This window comes from Amborella trichopoda, chromosome 5 (assembly GCF_054954075.1).
Source record: "Amborella trichopoda isolate Santa Cruz 75 chromosome 5, AtrichopodaSantaCruz75HAP2 v2.0, whole genome shotgun sequence".
Classification (NCBI taxonomy): Eukaryota; Viridiplantae; Streptophyta; class Magnoliopsida; order Amborellales; family Amborellaceae; genus Amborella; species Amborella trichopoda.
In genome coordinates this window covers 37,318,152-37,334,737 of record NC_142340.1, presented here as the reverse complement: position 1 = coordinate 37,334,737, position 16,586 = coordinate 37,318,152, and the positions used below count along the sequence as shown (strand labels likewise).

At 35.0% G+C, this 16,586-nt stretch overlaps 1 protein-coding gene across 1 annotated transcript; it reads left to right on the top strand.

Annotated features, from left to right (window-relative positions):
- Positions 1–1,092: 1,092 nt before the first annotated feature.
- Positions 1,093–2,449, top strand: LOC18428408 (Acyl-CoA N-acyltransferases (NAT) superfamily protein). The gene has a single exon (XM_006837728.4). The coding sequence runs from the start codon at positions 1,561–1,563 to the stop codon at positions 2,128–2,130; it is 570 nt and encodes a 189-aa protein (XP_006837791.1). The 5' UTR covers positions 1,093–1,560; the 3' UTR covers positions 2,131–2,449.
- Positions 2,450–16,586: the final 14,137 nt, after the last annotated feature.

Below are 16,586 nucleotides of genomic sequence, written 5' to 3'. Positions count from 1 at the left end.
CGGTGCGAAATTCATCTATGCTCATATGGAATGGGGTGGCACACCCCAGCCATCCATTAATGATTACTTCCCTATAACTTACTCTTATTGACAACACATTTTACACTAAATCCCTCAAATCAAAGATCTACTCGAGAGGATATTTTTGATATAGAGTTTTAGGATCTCTGTTTAATAATCACGTTACAAGTATTTTCAAGAAAAAGAAGGATTTCGAGTTTCTGAAAACTTATATTGGTCCATACAAAAGTAGCCTTGATTTTGAACTCCAAGTTTCGAATTGAGGTGTTTTTCTCTTTTCTTTTTTTGTTCTTTTTGGATCGAGAGATCAATTTGGAACTTCAAGTTTTGAATGTCTGTTTTCGTGAATCAATTGGTTTGGAACTTCAAATTCTAAGTCTACACTCAAAGACAACCTGTGGGAAATTCAAAGGTTTGAACTTTGAAATGATCACTTGTCTGTTTTTCTTTTCTTTTTAATGAATGAATAATTCAAGGTTTCAAGTTCCGAACTTGACTCTGCACTCCAAAAAACAAGTGTGTATGAGTAGTTCGGAACTTCAAGTTTCGTGTGGAAAATTCAGTTTAGACCGTGAAGTTATAACCTTATCTCTCGATAAAAGAAAGGCCCTAGTCGGGAATTTGGAGCTACGAACTTCGGGTATTTTGGTAAACTTGAAGGTGATCTTTGTTTCTAAAATATTTTAAAAAGAAAAAAGTTTATATAATGTTATAACCTTAAAATGTAGAATTAAGGTACACCTCAAAAATCCATAAAAAGAAAGCTGTTTTGATGTTGGAAAATTATCTAATAGATAATCTCGATATCGAGATGTATGGATACAAAAAAAGTTTTTGAGTCCCAAATATAAGGTATCTTGCAACAAATTATCTACATCGTCTATTTTTTATATTTTTATTGTTTATAGATCTACTTGATTCTAATCAATTTTTAAAGTTTAAAATTTATAATTAATTATGAAAAATGAATTCTTAGGTCATTCTAAGAATTTTTTACAAGAAAATTATAAGATAAAATTTGGAGGTGCTGTTTAATATGATTGTTTAAGATTGAGTGTAAAATGTAGGACAACTTTTAAATATTAGAAAATTTGCCAAATTTCAATTCGAGAAAATTTTAGCGAGTGGGTCTTTTATCCTTGGGAGCAAAATGTACGTAATGCTCTCGCGGGAGCGGGAGAACAGTATACGACTATATGGGGGGAGTATTCCGTCATAAAAAAAAGAGAAGGTTTTTCCTCGTCATTTTTTTCTCCACTAAGCACCCACTATTTCAGCTCATCATCGATTCTCAGTTAGAAGCCTCTTTATCCAAACCCTAGAGGTCTGTCTGTCCGCAAATGAAAATCCAAGCTCTCTCTCTCTACTAAGCGCTCGTTCTCTCTCTCTAGAAAACCCTAGAAACCTTCCTCGCAAAACGCCAATTTCTCTCTCTCCAAACCCTAGTCCCAAAAACCAGAGACCCCAAAAAACCCGAGGGATTACCCATCTGATTAATCTCAGCAACCTTTCTAACAAAATAAATCAGCTTAAAAAACCATGGTTTGTATCAGGCAAGCCACCATTGATGATCTCTTGGCCATGCAGGCCTGTAACCTGATGTGCCTTCCTGAAAATTACCAGATGAAATACTATTTCTACCACATTCTCTCATGGCCCCAGCTCCTCTATGTTGCAGAGGACTATAACAAGAAGATAGTGGGGTATGTCCTTGCAAAAATGGAGGAGGAATCATCAGAGTGCCATGGCCATATAACCTCTTTAGCTGTTCTCCGAACCCATCGAAAATTAGGGCTTGCTACCAAACTCATGACTGCTGCCCAGAGAGCCATGGAAGAGGTTTTCAATGCTGAATATGTGTCTTTGCATGTGAGGAAGAGCAATAGAGCTGCCTTCAATTTGTATACTGAGACTTTGGGGTATAAGATTCATGACATAGAGGCCAAGTATTATGCAGATGGTGAGGATGCCTATGATATGAGGAAGCAGTTAAAGCCAAAGAGTGGGGGTGATGGAAAACATCAGCATCAGTTTCAACATCAACATCAACATCAGCATCAGCATCAGCATTCAGGTGGGTGTTGCTCTCATGGACCTGATTCGAAATAGGGGGATCGTCTCATTGATTGTTAAGGTAAGATAATGTATTCTTTTTTTGTAGTTTGGATGAATGGTGGGCTGTTGTTAAGGGATTGAACTGTGAACAATTATGATTCAGCTTTCTTTTTTTATTTTTTGGGTTTTTTTTATAGGTGCTTGAATTTTTGGAAGGAATTGTATGATAGTAGTATGTGGATTAGAAAAAGTATTGCATAATTAGATCGAGGCTGTCCTTTTATATCATATGAACAACAGTACCAGAGCAATGTATGCTACAATGTGATTTTAGATGATAAATGGTGGATTTACAGAGATTCTAAAAACAAAATTGGTGGATTTACAGAGCATTCTTTTTCTTATTGGGTTGCTTTGTTTGTGAGCCGTGATCTGTTTTTATCGTTCTGGTTTGGATTTTTTGGGGTGTTTGTTTGATGTTTTTCTATGATATTATTATGTGGTGGTTGTGACTGGTAATTTGTAATGCATACACTTAAGAATGTAATTACCCAAGTTAGAAAAATGCTTGTCTGGTTAAATAACTGGGAAGAATGAAATTGCTATACATCGATGTCTTTCTCAAATAATGTCGATGATTAAAAGCTTCTTTTTTTTAAAAAAAAAAAAAAACTGTGGTTTTGGTTTTGGGTGCTCTTTAAAGTATATTTTTTTTGTCCTTTTTTGGAGCAAAGGTACCTGTGGTAATATGTAGAATTATCATATATACAATGTTAAAAAATTTGGCCGCCCAGGCGGCCATTCGGCTAAAACACCTAGGTGGGGAACCTAGGCAGCTGCCTAGGCACTACAGTTAAAGAGGCCGTCTAGCGCTGCCTCGATGCAGGTTGCTGAGGGAGGAAATATGGGAACAGCGTTTTGGGGAACATTCTAAACCCCCAAACTTAATCCATGCCAAAAACTCCCCCAAAACCTCAATTTTGTGATTTATCAAAAGTTCGATAATTTTTTATTTTTTGATCTTCCAAAATCAAAAGCAATACTGCGTGGTAGTTTTCAGAGCTTCTAGTGGTCAAAATTGAGGACTTTTGGTGATTGAATAGACGAGGTTTGGACCGACATTGTTTTCATTTTTATATTTTTAGAGCATGCTGCCATTATGATATTTGAATAAGGTTTTTGATATTTTTTGCTATAATGGATTATGTTTTGAAAAATTTGATTTTTTTTTTCCTTCTACAATATATTAACATGTTTGAAGTTTAAAGATTGATTTTTTTTTTTTTTTTGTGATGAATTGATTATTTACTTCTTTGGACAATGAAATTGGGGCTATATCGAATTCTTTTGTAAATAATTGATTCTTGTTTTGTACAATGTGTGGTGTTTTGATATCCTAGTAGTTTTGTTTTACTTCTTTTGATATTTATATATTTGTAGATGAAACATTTACTGATTTGGATTTATATTTTAAGAAGTCATAAACTTTGGATGAAATTGATATTTTGTGAATATTTAATATCTAAAACCAAATCTTACGGATATTAAGTAATAAGTAATAATTATATTATAACTTAGGTCCCTACCTGGCTTGTTGAGGGTGCCCAGCCGCCTAGGCGGCTACGCCCCCAAAACGCCTGGGCACCCACCTGTACTTTTATGAACATTGATCATATGCAAGTTTTTACCCTGAAGGGAAGGGATTGAGATGTACAGGAGAAAACCATATGAGAAACAAATGAAACCTTGAGGAGACAAAAATGGGGCAAACAGCGAGGGCTCTATTAAAAACAGTAACCCTAGCTAAGTTGTAGTAGTTATAAAGTTGGGAGAGATTAAACCTCCTTTGTCAAGGAAGTTATGTGCTCATAAATGTGGAAAGATACGATCAATGTTCTAGTGATGTTCAAAAATTTTGTCGGAATAGGGGTTCAGGTTTCCAGGGGCAGGGAGTTGCCTTGGATACTTAGGATGTGACATTCTTCGAATCCCTTTCGCCGGTAAGGACATTGCCGCATTCTTGTCTAGAAATCTTTACTCCTTGAAGTAGGGTAGAGGATGATGTTGTGAAGTAGGGTAGAGGAGGATGAGTTACCAATCGGCCTGGAAAAGAGGATGATGTTGTGAAGTTGGGACATATCAAGAATGAGAATTTATTGTCGAGAGATCAGTTAAGTTGTTACTTGATATTAATCTATACGCTAAAGTTGTCTTTTTTTTGCAAGTATTGGAGTTAATGTTCTGTGACTAAAGATACAAGTATTGTGAATGCCTTGTACTTATTGTGTGGATGGGATAAGCCTTGAAGTCTCTTGGATGCAAGAGATCACTTTTCTTCTTTAATGCATTGTTCTATTCTTTTGCTCTGATTGATTTTGTCGGATAAAGGACTTTTGCATTACTTGCTGGACTAGAATTTGATTGGCTACTAACCCATCACATGCAATATAAATCTGAAACTTTCTTGGGAGATAGAAGTTGCAGAATTGCAATAATTTTGTGTCTATTATTTAGATTTGTAAAGCTAGCCAAACTAGAATAGGACTCATATATGTTGAGCTCACACCCTTCGAGCCCTATCACAACTATACGAATTCAGGCAGCAGAATTAAGTGTGTGCTTATAGTGGAACCAGTAAACCAGCAAAGAAGCAATCATTGCACACAATAATTTTTACATGGTTCACCCTTAGGAGTTGCATCCACAGGAGAGAGGCAAACAATCCACTCTAAACAATGGAAATTACAAGAATTCGATGAGACAAATTCGTTCTTTTGAGAGGCTTTGTCTCCCTTGGATTTTCTTTTAAGAGGCTTTGAATTTCCCTTGGTCTTCTTCAAGAGGATCTCTACGCTCAAGTCTCTCTCTCTCTCTCTCTCTCTAGAGGCTTCTTGTTCTCTCTAAGATTTTCTTTTTTCATTTTCTTTTTCATCAAAGGGTTTTTTTTTTTCCTTCAGCATCTCTCTAAGAGGATTTCTCTGTTAGGTTTTCTGTCTTAGATCTTTTCCCTCTCTCAAGAGGAGCTGTCTTTCTTTCTCTGTTTAAGGGGGTTCAGCCCAAAGCCCACGTATCTTCATTCTTTTGCCATATCCTATCATATTTCATCCTACCGTGCATGCTGAACATGGGGGAGAATGGTAAGCGAATGAATCCCATTGCGCGTTGCATGCCAGTGCAAGGCGAAATAGAGTTGAGGAGCAACTTGCTTCAAGAGTGTCACCTGTAGTTAAACTGAGAAGGTCCTCTATGGAACATAAACCCTCCAGAAGGAATGTGTATCGGAGTATGTTACACCAATTGATGAGAGTAAGCTAGAAAGCTACCAGGAAGCTGGATGAACATAAAGAGTGGATTGGACTATGAAAGAGGATATGGGATGCCTTGTATAAGAACCACATCTATTACTTGTGAAGTTGCAAAAGGGCAAAATGGCACTCAAGAACAAGGAATTCAGGCTAAAGATTGAAGGAAATAGCTAGCAACCTAGGTAGAAGACAAGGTTGGTTGTGAAATGTTTCAAAAAGACAAAGGGCATGGGAAATTATCAAAAATATCTTTTTACTCAATAATTTGAGAAACACTCATTTTTTTTCAATTTTAGGTGCATGCTTATTCTTTCTTGTTTTATATGGTGATTCCAAAGCACCCTAAGAACCACCCAGGTACGTGCTTGGGCCTTCACGTGCCTATAAGGGCCATGAAGGCCCATCATGGACCTAATAGGTCCGTGATGATCCCAATATAGGTCCCAGGAACGTGATTGTCCCAAGACCATAACGAACCTATTAGGTTCGTCATGGGTGTTCACGAACCTAATAGTTTCGTGATGGTCTCTAGTCCTCTGAGTTATAGTTGAATGAAGACATGTAGAGACTTACCCTAATTCCTCTATTGCTCATCTTTCCAGTCTAAACTATACTTGGATATGTTCACAGTATAATGTCCTTTCCTTCTAGAACTTACAAGCTAGATTCTTCTCCAAAGGTGGCATTCTCAATCTTAGGAAAATCTTTTCTAGTGACTCGTGTAATTCAAAGGGAATCCTATTCAAAATTTGCTACTCACTCCAACCTGGTGCCGTCATTGTCAATCACTATACAAATTTGGCTTCTAAATTACCAAAAGAAAAATCTCCCTAGTAAAATGTTGATCTTGTACCCATTGGGACCATCATCGATCTATTAGGTCTGTAATGGGTTTTTATGGGCCTATTAGGTCCATGAAGCCCCAAGCATCCACTTGGGAGTGTCTTGGGGTGCTTTGGACATCATGTACTATTAGGTCCTTTATGGACCATCATAAATGCCATAGGTTTGTGAAGGGGTATTTTGGGTAGAAAAATAAAAAGAGAATGTGTATGTGCATAAAATTGAAGAAAATAAGGTACTTTTAGAAATATTTGGAAAAAAGGGATATTTTCAATAATTTCCTAAGTGATGAAATCTTTTCTCAAGTTGTAAATGGTTCCTCTCGTGGTGGATATTAAAGCCAAGTACTAAGCATAGCCCATCATGCAAAAAAGGAGAATGAAGAAATAAATAAAGTTCCTTATGTTAAAAGGAGAATGAAGAAATAGATAGAGTTCCTTATGCATTGGCAGTAAGTTTATTGTATGTCATAGTGTATACAAGGCCAAATCTTGCATTTGCATGGTCGAAATGGGCGCCATGGGACCGTAAAGCCTGAAACTAGAAGTGGAGATTGTTGGGGTCTCCTGTCCCATGAGGAGGAGGGACCATGAGATGATCGATATTATGTTTTTTAGAGAAATTATAAAAAATATACCTTAAATTTTAGCTTATTAAAAAAAAACCAGTACTTTTTTAAACTTCATTTATATCCCTTTTTTTCACTTTTTGCGTTATTTAGATCAAAGTAGTTTTCACGATAGTTGTATGACCATGAAGGAATCACGATAGATTCAATACCGTGATGGTCTTGATGTTTTGAGGCATCACAGTAAATATAGTGATGACCATGAGAAGTATCACTGCATTTAAAGTGTCGTGATGATTTTCAATTTTATAACAACATTCGAAATACCGTGATGGTATTTAATTCTATTTACCCGTGATGGTTTTCTAACCATTGACGAGAACAAAGATAGAAGGGCAGCTACTTTTGGGAATGACATTGCTATTGAAGCATTGGCCATTGAATTCATGAGAGATTGTCGTGGTGAGCATATCTCTGCTTCATTTTATTCTCTCTCTCGGGTTTATTTATCTTCTTGGTCTCTTTTTTTTTTTTATAGCCCTCACAAAAATTGAATGCCCAAAGAATAAGAGTACACTCGGGAAAAAATGGATGGAATTCATAGAACAACGATGGCTTTTTTGGGAGAAGCAGTGGCGGTTGAAGCAGCAGCACAAGCGATCAATAGCTCATAGTGGTCGGCTCGTGCCTTGCACCAAACCTGTAAATATCAATAATATCCCCTCGTCAAAAATCTCATTTCCAGACTCTCAAAGTCTGAGCTGGAATTTTGCAATGTTCCTCATTCGCGCGCACAGAGAGAGAGAGAGAGAGGGGTTTAGCAAGAGAGGGAGTTATGTTCCATGCTCCTTAGAGATATGTTCCATGGTCCTTAAAGAGAGGACGAGCAATTTTCCTCATTGGGTCCCATTATAGAGATAGCGTGTTCCTTTTGAAGAGAGAGGGAGAGTGTGTGTGGTTTTTTTTTTAGGTACATGTGCCTCTCACAAGAAGAAAAATGGGGGGCTTTGTAACTAAGCCCCCAAGCTTGTAAAGAACGAAAAACATGCACCCTTCTTCATCCGAAGGGCCATAAAAGTCATTCTATAATCGTATTTCAGATTCTATAATCGTATTTCAGATAATGTTATAGAATTGCAGACCATCATGACACTTTAAGTGTCGTGATACTTCTCATGGCCATTACGGTACTTTAAGTACTGTGATGCTTCAAAACATCAAACTATTGTGTCACGAAGGCTTTTGTGATGCCTTCACGGTCATACGATTAGTGTGAAAGTTAATTTAGTCTAAATAACGTAAAAGGTGAAAATTTGGGGATATATAATGTTTAGGAAAGTATGAGGTTTTTTTTTAATAAATCAAAAATTAATGTACATTTTTTATAATTTTTCTATTTCTTATAATGAGGAGGTCCCCTTTGGCATTACCTTTAAAGTGAGTGGGGTATATGAGGAGAATACCAAAGTATTTGAGGAGCGAGTCATTGGAACCACATACTAGAAGAGCAACAAATGGCCCAAATGACTTGGGGAGCAAGTATTAGGACTAATGGTTTGGGGTGCAAGTCATTGTAAGCCCTAAAAATGTTTCAGACGTGAGTTCAAGAGTGAGAAAGTTGGATGTTCAAGTTCTTGGAAGAGCGAAAAAGTTGGATGTTCAAGTTCAACTTCTAGCTTTTAGGTTGAAGCCTCTTAAAACTGAAAAGATATGCTCTACATAGAGCATGAAAAGGCCAAGAGAGTAAGTGAGAAGAGTATTCAAGAGAAAAACCCAAGTATGAAAGAACGAACCCCTAGCTTTTAGGTTGAAGCCTCTTAAAACTGAAAAGATATGCTCTACATAGAGCATGAAAAGGCCAAGAGAGTAAGTGAGAAGAGTATTCAAGAGAAAAACCCAAGTATGAAAGAACGAACCCCTTGAAGAGAGAGAAAATCCTAAAGAGAACCAGGAGTCTCAAAAGGCGGAGCGAGAGACTTGGAATCCAAGAGAGTAGAGATCCTCTTAAAGAAGAGGACCAAAAAAGATCAAACGTCTCTTGAAGATGGAAATTCAAGATAGTAAAAGCCTCTTGGGAGCTGGTATTTGTCTTTAAATATTTGTATTGTATATTGTTTATAGTGGATTGTTTGCCTCTCTCGTAGGCATAGTCTAGAAGTATAAAGCACAAAAAATCTCGGTGTTTGGAGCTTGCTTCTTTGTTTTATTGCTCCCATTTATGTGCATGCACACTTAATTATGTTTTATGAATCAGTATAGTTGCGCGAGGGCTAAAGAGGCGTTAACCGAAAACTCACAACTTGGGTTTGATCATCTAACTTTCTCACTGTTCCAAAGAGAGATATCAAAGGACTTACCTTTGGGGCCTTTTTATCGACTTCCGAGTCCGAGTGTAATGCTCCTCAAGTCATTGGTCGTAATGACTTTCTCCCCAATATTACCCCTTCCACTTAGGGGTAATGGCAAAGGGGTCCTGAAAGCACCACGGGGTTCTTTTGTCGAAATGATGTGGGAGTCCCTCCTCATGGGATGGGATACCCCTACAATATTGAACCCCTTAAGATGCCTTGAATTAAATTTGATGGTAGCTTTCGAAGGTAATCCACCACATGTAGAGTTAGTAGCTTACATACAATAGCTTACATACAAAAAACCCAGGACCCGGGTTCTTTTTATGACCCTATGGAGGCTAAAAAAAAAAGCAATGTTAATAGGCCTTTGTTTTCCCTGTTCATCTTTTAGCCCACTGGTTGGAGGTGTATGCTTGAGTTTATTATATGGGCAATGAAGAGATATATTGTCTTGGAGATTAGTTAATATTATGGAAAAACTTCAAGTAGTAGGAACATTTGAAGGTTTAAATTTGGGTGAAATTTATTGTGGTGATCAGCAAGGGAGGCTTGCTCATCCACCTCTTCCTAGGATTCCACTTCCTTTACCACTAAATTGCTTTTGCTTTCAAATTTCCAATTATGTTTCAATATTTCCATATTTTGCTGCCTTAAGTGTTGATAAACACACATTAAATTTCATACACATGAATTTGCATAGTGTCAGCAGTTCGACCTGTTCTCATTGGTTAGAGCATCATTGACTGATTCATTCAATTTTCCTGTATGGCATGTATGGTCTATTGTTCACTCGATGGTTAAGGTAGATCTCCCAAGAAAAGGTGCATTTTTTTCCCTTACAGTCAGTTTGTGTATTTAATTTTATTTGTTCATGTAGTTGGCACTTTCACATAATTTATTTGTGGATCTTTTATGTTAGCATCTTTACTTTCCATAATTGGGAAACAAGGGATACTTTAAATTCGGTGCCACCCACGTATAAAACATATGTGACCCCTATTTTTAGCTATTTGATTTGAATTGACATTTGGGATTATTTTATGCATAATATGACAAAGTTTTGGGCATTTGATCTTTTGACCGGATGTCTTAAAAGAGTATTTTTACTTCATAAATTTTTTACAGGGAATTTGGGTGTGAACATCTTATAGAGGCGCACATCTAATTAAATATTTTTATTTTTGCCAAGTGCTCCCATTAAGGTTAGGGTGTCCCCAAATTTCATGCAAAACTGATTTGTAGAAAAAATAAATATAAACAATTAAGCATGACATAGCGAATAGTTTAGAGTAACGGTTACAAATGTTTTATATATTGTAAGACTACATGTGAAGTTCCTATTCAATTATTACTTTCTTATCAATATCCCTTGAGATTTCCTAGGAGGAAAAATCAACTTGATCATTTTAGTCAACAATAGATCATAGAACAATAGTTCATACCAATGGTTTAAAAAGTGGATCGGTGACCCGGATCGAGCATCTAAAAAACCTATCCGGATCGATGAATCGACGATCGAGATCGAGAATCGGTTGAATATTTCGGATTAAACCTTAAAAAAAATCCGAAAAAAATATTAAAATTCATTATAAATGTTGTTTTTAGGAATTCAATAAGAAATGAGGGTACTCCATTAAGAATTTTCATTTCTTTGTATGAATATCGAAATATTGATTTGTTCTTTCTCTGCATGAACTACTATTTACCATTTAATTTACATCACACAAAAGGAAACATAGAATTATCATGGATTAAGTATATCATCATACATGAACTACAATAAAGCATACAATTCGTAACATACGATCTAAAAATAAAATGACAGACGATGTCGTTCTTCATCTTGGTCACGCTGGTGCCATTGATTGAATTCGCGTGACAATTCATTGACTCGATCTAAAAACAAATCATCCAATTTAATGGGCACTTGACTATACCCAAATCCTTGAGTGTTAGTGTTTTTTGTGGTCTTAATCCAAAATCCTCGAAGCTTGTTCATCCTTCATGCTCACTTACATTATCGTGCTCATCCTTATTTTCTTATTGTTGGGAGTCGATATGTGAATAATTTGGTTGGGATTGGGTAGCCTTAAAATCATCTCTCTCATTTTCTCTTAGACCCCCTTCCCACTCTCCCTCATTAGGTGCAATATCTCTGACATCTCCGACGAATTGTGGATATGTTAGCGGGCTATTTCCTCTTTCATGCTGCTCATCACCTTTTTCAAGATCTTCTTTCCCGATAGCCTCAAGGAACGCTCTTGTGCAACATTGACTCCTTTTCTTTTACTACCCATTGTTCTGCTATGTCTGTGACAAATATTGTGTCCAAGTCTATCGGCCTATAGTCTTCAAGCTTTCTTCTTATTTGTCACTTTCAGAGGTTTAAGTTGAAATGAACATAGACTAGTTTATGAAGCTTCTCCGAAGCGAGGCGATTCCTTCTAGTAGTATGCAACCATTGGAACGTATTTCAGTTTCGCTCACAGCCAGTAGAAGAACATGTCTGGGAGAGCACCTTGATTGCTATCATCTTTAGGTGAGGTGCATCACTACCATATATCTCTCACCATTCTGCTGGATTAAAATGCAAAAAGCATTATAAAGGCAAGAACAATTCATAAGATTAAATATATGAATGAACAAAATATTAGTTAGGGGATAACCTGGATCCATCTTAGTTCGAAAATTTTTGGCAAGTCTAGTTCCGAAGGATCCTATAGCATCCCTATACATAGCAAGCTAAAACAAAATATTTCGTTTTAGTGCATTATTTCTCACAAATATAACAACTCGATTAAGTTCTTATCGAAATATTAAATAATGCCTCTTGTATTACTGCTACCTGGTTTCGATGGCTTCTCTCCAACTTGGCAATAATGTATCTGACCCTTTCTATAATCTTGTGAGGATATTCGGGTGTCAAATAGAAAAATTTTGGGTTGAAGTAGTAACCTGGAAAATATATAGATAGAGAAATGTATTTAAAATTTCATAAGAAAATAATTTACAAGGAAACATTCTAATGATATAAGTATATATTTACCTGCATAATGAATTGGACGTCTAAATTTGGTGTTCCACCTTCTTTCTATAATCTCGATCACTTTACTAGCAAAACTACACTTCTCCCTAATAGCTGATTTGGCCCTCTTGATACCTTCATAATGATGCCTATGGTAGCTTTCTTGTCAGCATCCACCATTCTTAACACCGTGACCAAAGGGGCAGTGGCGTCTACGATACTGGAACATCGAGTCCAAAACCTCCTATTTGAGATTATGCTGTCCACTTTTAGCCCAGTACTGGACTTCGAGAGGCGATCATTTAACCACTCGTCACTGGTAAACAATCTCTTTATTACACCTTCAGATTCCCGAATGGAGTCCACAGCCAAGTAATCTGTCGCAAGCAGGTTAATACAAGGCCTGATTATCTCTTTTTTTTTAGACTGTTCTCTGAACAAAAATAAAATTTTAGAGTGGTTATATAAAAATCTTGACACCAACCTCGCTTCTTGTAGAGTCTCATTTACAATTTTGATCTCACCGATCTCCTCTAACATCAGATCGATGTTGTGTGCAGCACACAGGGTCCATACAAGATGCTTCATCTTATCCATCAACTTGCTGGCCGCAGAAACACATGCACGTGCATGGTCCGTAATAAATTGGACTATATGCTTATCTCCCACCTCCTCCACTATTTGATCATATAGTTGTACATAGAAGTTTGCATCATTCTTCGTCCCTGATTCGTCTTTGCTAGACAAAAAAGCTGTACCTTTTGAAGAATGAGCCAAAAAGTTTACAAACTCTTTTTTGTTAATTTTATTCAACCAACCATCACTCATGAGAGTAATACATGTTCTTGGCCAACTCTGTTTATATTATTCAATCCACTTTATAACTTCCTCCACCTTTTTATCCAATTTTGGCCCACTGAGCTCATATGTGGTCTGGGGTTTTACCTCGGGCCCGGCTCTCTGGATTGCGTTGACCATATGTGGAAAATATGGGCTATTGGCTACGTCAAAGGGGATCCCTTTATCGTAGAACCATTTTCCTATTTATTTGCCCAACATGTTTCTCGTACCTTTCACCATGCCTTTAAGGGTTATCTGTTCTGACTTGGGCTTTGAGAGAAATGGGTCTATACGACCATGACCTGCAATACTGGCATTCCTAGGTAAGCTAGAAACAATTTATTCAACGTCTGATTCCTCTTGATACATATTGCCACTAACCCCTCCATACATATTTGAGCTAGGCTCGCCATACATGCTCAAGCTGGGCCCGCCATGCATGTTTGAGCTAGGCCCACCATGCATGCCCATGTCATAACCACCAGGCATTCTAAACCCGCATTCCCTCTGGTATGTTTCATATAAACTCATTCTTGTGGCCATCTTCAAGTCATTATTATATTGCTCTTCTGGATCATTCCCGCTTGATGGCATATATAAACTAGCTTTCTCTTCATCCATCCTTTGTTTTGCTATTGTTTTACCTTTGGTAGCTTTGAGAAATGCCTCTATCTGCTTTCTTACATTATAATGGATACTATTGCATGCAGAAACATCTCCCTTAACCCTTGTCAAGTGTTGCTTGAACCTATGTACCCCATTACTTATCACTTTTTAGCAGTAATTACAAATAATTTTATCTTTCTTGTTGGGATCAAGTCTGACCCCATGTTGCCATGCATCGTCTTCCGCAGATCTTGTCATGGTTCAACTTTAAAATGTACAAGGTTAAAAATTAACCTGACAGTTCAACATGAAAAATAATCACCATGTGTAGTGATAATATGTAGGGGTAGTTCATGTAGCTATATTTGTTGTTAATGCAAAATACTTCTATTGACAAAAACATTTTAATTCCTACTGAAAAAAATAATTTATTTATGCAATATTATAGATAGAAATAACCTATATCAGCCACTACATATAGAACAATAAATTTACATTGATATAATATCAATAAAAAATATATTTACAATGATATAGTAATTCACAATGCCAATGCATATGGACTTGTCACAAATTTTCATTTCAACAAACATGAATTAGTTCCTATTGAGAAAAAGAAAATATTTATGCAACATTATAGATAAAAAAAAGTTTGTACAAGTCACACTTAGAATCAAGAAAAAAATTACATTAATATAGTCATCCATAATGCCACTACACGTATATTTGACACAAAAAACATTTACAATGATATAGTCATTCACAATGCCACAAATAAAATTTACAATGATATAGTCGGTACAATCCCAACTCGATTGAAATGATCACAAACAGTCGTACATTTCAATTACAAATATGCAAGATAATATAATAATAAATGCAAGCTCCAAGCATGGCTACAACTCGATTATCAAGAACATACATTTTTTGCATGAAAAATTTAATAATGAAATTGAAAATTGTAAGATAATATAATTATCATACATGCCACGATTTTTTTACAATGATATTCACTTTAATTCCTCATGATAATATAGTTTAACAACATGTATTTTTTGCATTAAAAATTTTAAAAATTAAAAATATATTTTTAATGCAAAACTGCATTAAAAATATAATACAGTTTAACAACATGTATTTATTAATGTATTTTTTTGCATTAACAACAAATTAAAAAATACAGTTTTGCATTAAACATATAATAACATGCCACGATTTTTTTATAATGATATTCACTTTAATTCCTCATGATAATATAGTTTAACAACATGTATTTTTTGCATTAAAAATTTAAAAAATTAAAAATATATTTTTAATGCAAAACTGCATTAAAACTATAATACAGTTTAACAACATGTATTTGTTAATGTATTCTTTTGCATTAACAACAAATTAAAAAATACAGTTTTGCATTAAAAATATAATAACATGCCACGATTTTTTTACAACGATATTCACTTTTAATTCCTCATGATAATACAGTTTAACAACATATATTTTTTGCATTAAAAATTTAAAAAATTAAAAATATATTTTTAATGCAAAACTGCATTAAAAATATAATACAGTTTAACATGTATTTGTTAATGTATTTTTTTGCATTAACAACAAATTAAAAAATACAGTTTTGTATTAAAAATATAATAACATGCCACGATTTTTTTACAATGATAATACAGTTTGACATGTATTTTTTGCATTAAAAATTTTAAAATTAAAAATACGTTTTTAATGCAAAATTGCATTAAAAATATAATACAATTTAACAACGTGTATTTGTTAAAGTATTTTTTTGCATTAACAAAAAATTAAAAAATGCAGTTTTGCATTAAAAATATAGTAACTTGTATTTTTTTGCATGAACAATCTATCAACATGCAATTTTTGGAGCTAGAAATTTAACAATAAAAATAAAAAATAGTGTTGAATTCCTCATGATAATCAAAAACAATTTTTTGGAATATCACGATTTCTCAAAAAAATTGATCATGAATAAAAAAAAAAAAAAAAAAACCCAGTTCTTCACAGACCAACCTAACATCAGTCATGACAACTCAAAAATCCGCCTCAAATCAAATAAATTACATCAAATTGAATACATGTTTTGATAAACAACACATAAGGAATCAAAGTCCTATAATATTAACACATTATTATCAAAATATTAAATAAAATCTATTGAATTGACGAAAAAAAAAAAAAACACAGTTCTTCACATACATCAGTCATTCAATCTCAAAAATCAAGCTCAAATTGAATAAATCAGATAAAATCGAATACATGTGATGATAAACAACACTATGACGAATCAAAACCCTATAAATTCAACACATTATTTGCAAAATATTTACTGAAATTGAGAGAATGGCGGAAAAAAAAAAAGTCAGTCCATTTTTTTTAACAGGCATCAGTCTTTTTTTCTAAAAAATCCAACTCAAATTAAATAAATATAATCAAATTGAATACATGTGATAATAAACATCACTACAACGAATCAAAACCCCATAAATTTAATACATGATTTGCAAATTATTGACTGAATTTGATCGAATGGCGGAACAAAAAAAAAAAAAAAAAAAAAACAGTTCTTACCTGTTCTTCGTGCACCCGTGCCTTCAAACTCAAAATTGATATGTATTCCTCCGAGATAATCACAAATTATGAACAAAAAATTATGACCGACACTCTTACGATCACTCACCTTGAAATTTTACAAAAAATGATGCGTGCTTTCGCTTGAAATTAGTGAAATGGCGGAAACCCTAAAACTCACTCTTCGATCTAAATTTGTTGATAAAAAACGGTGCTTTTTAATTCGTTTTATTGACTCAAATGGATGAGAAATTTGAATTAAAGCTTGCAAGATCCGTTCATAAGGATGAAAAAATTGAAAATCGATGACAAAATGACAAAAAAAATTGAAATCCCGTGAAGAAAATTGTGCAGCTCGTGTTCTTGCGGGTGACTCGGTC

What these genes read in the sequence shown, in the direction of transcription:
- LOC18428408 (XM_006837728.4), top strand. Translation starts at nt 1,561, where the DNA reads ATGGTTTGTATCAGGCAAGCCACCATTGATGATCTCTTGGCCATGCAG.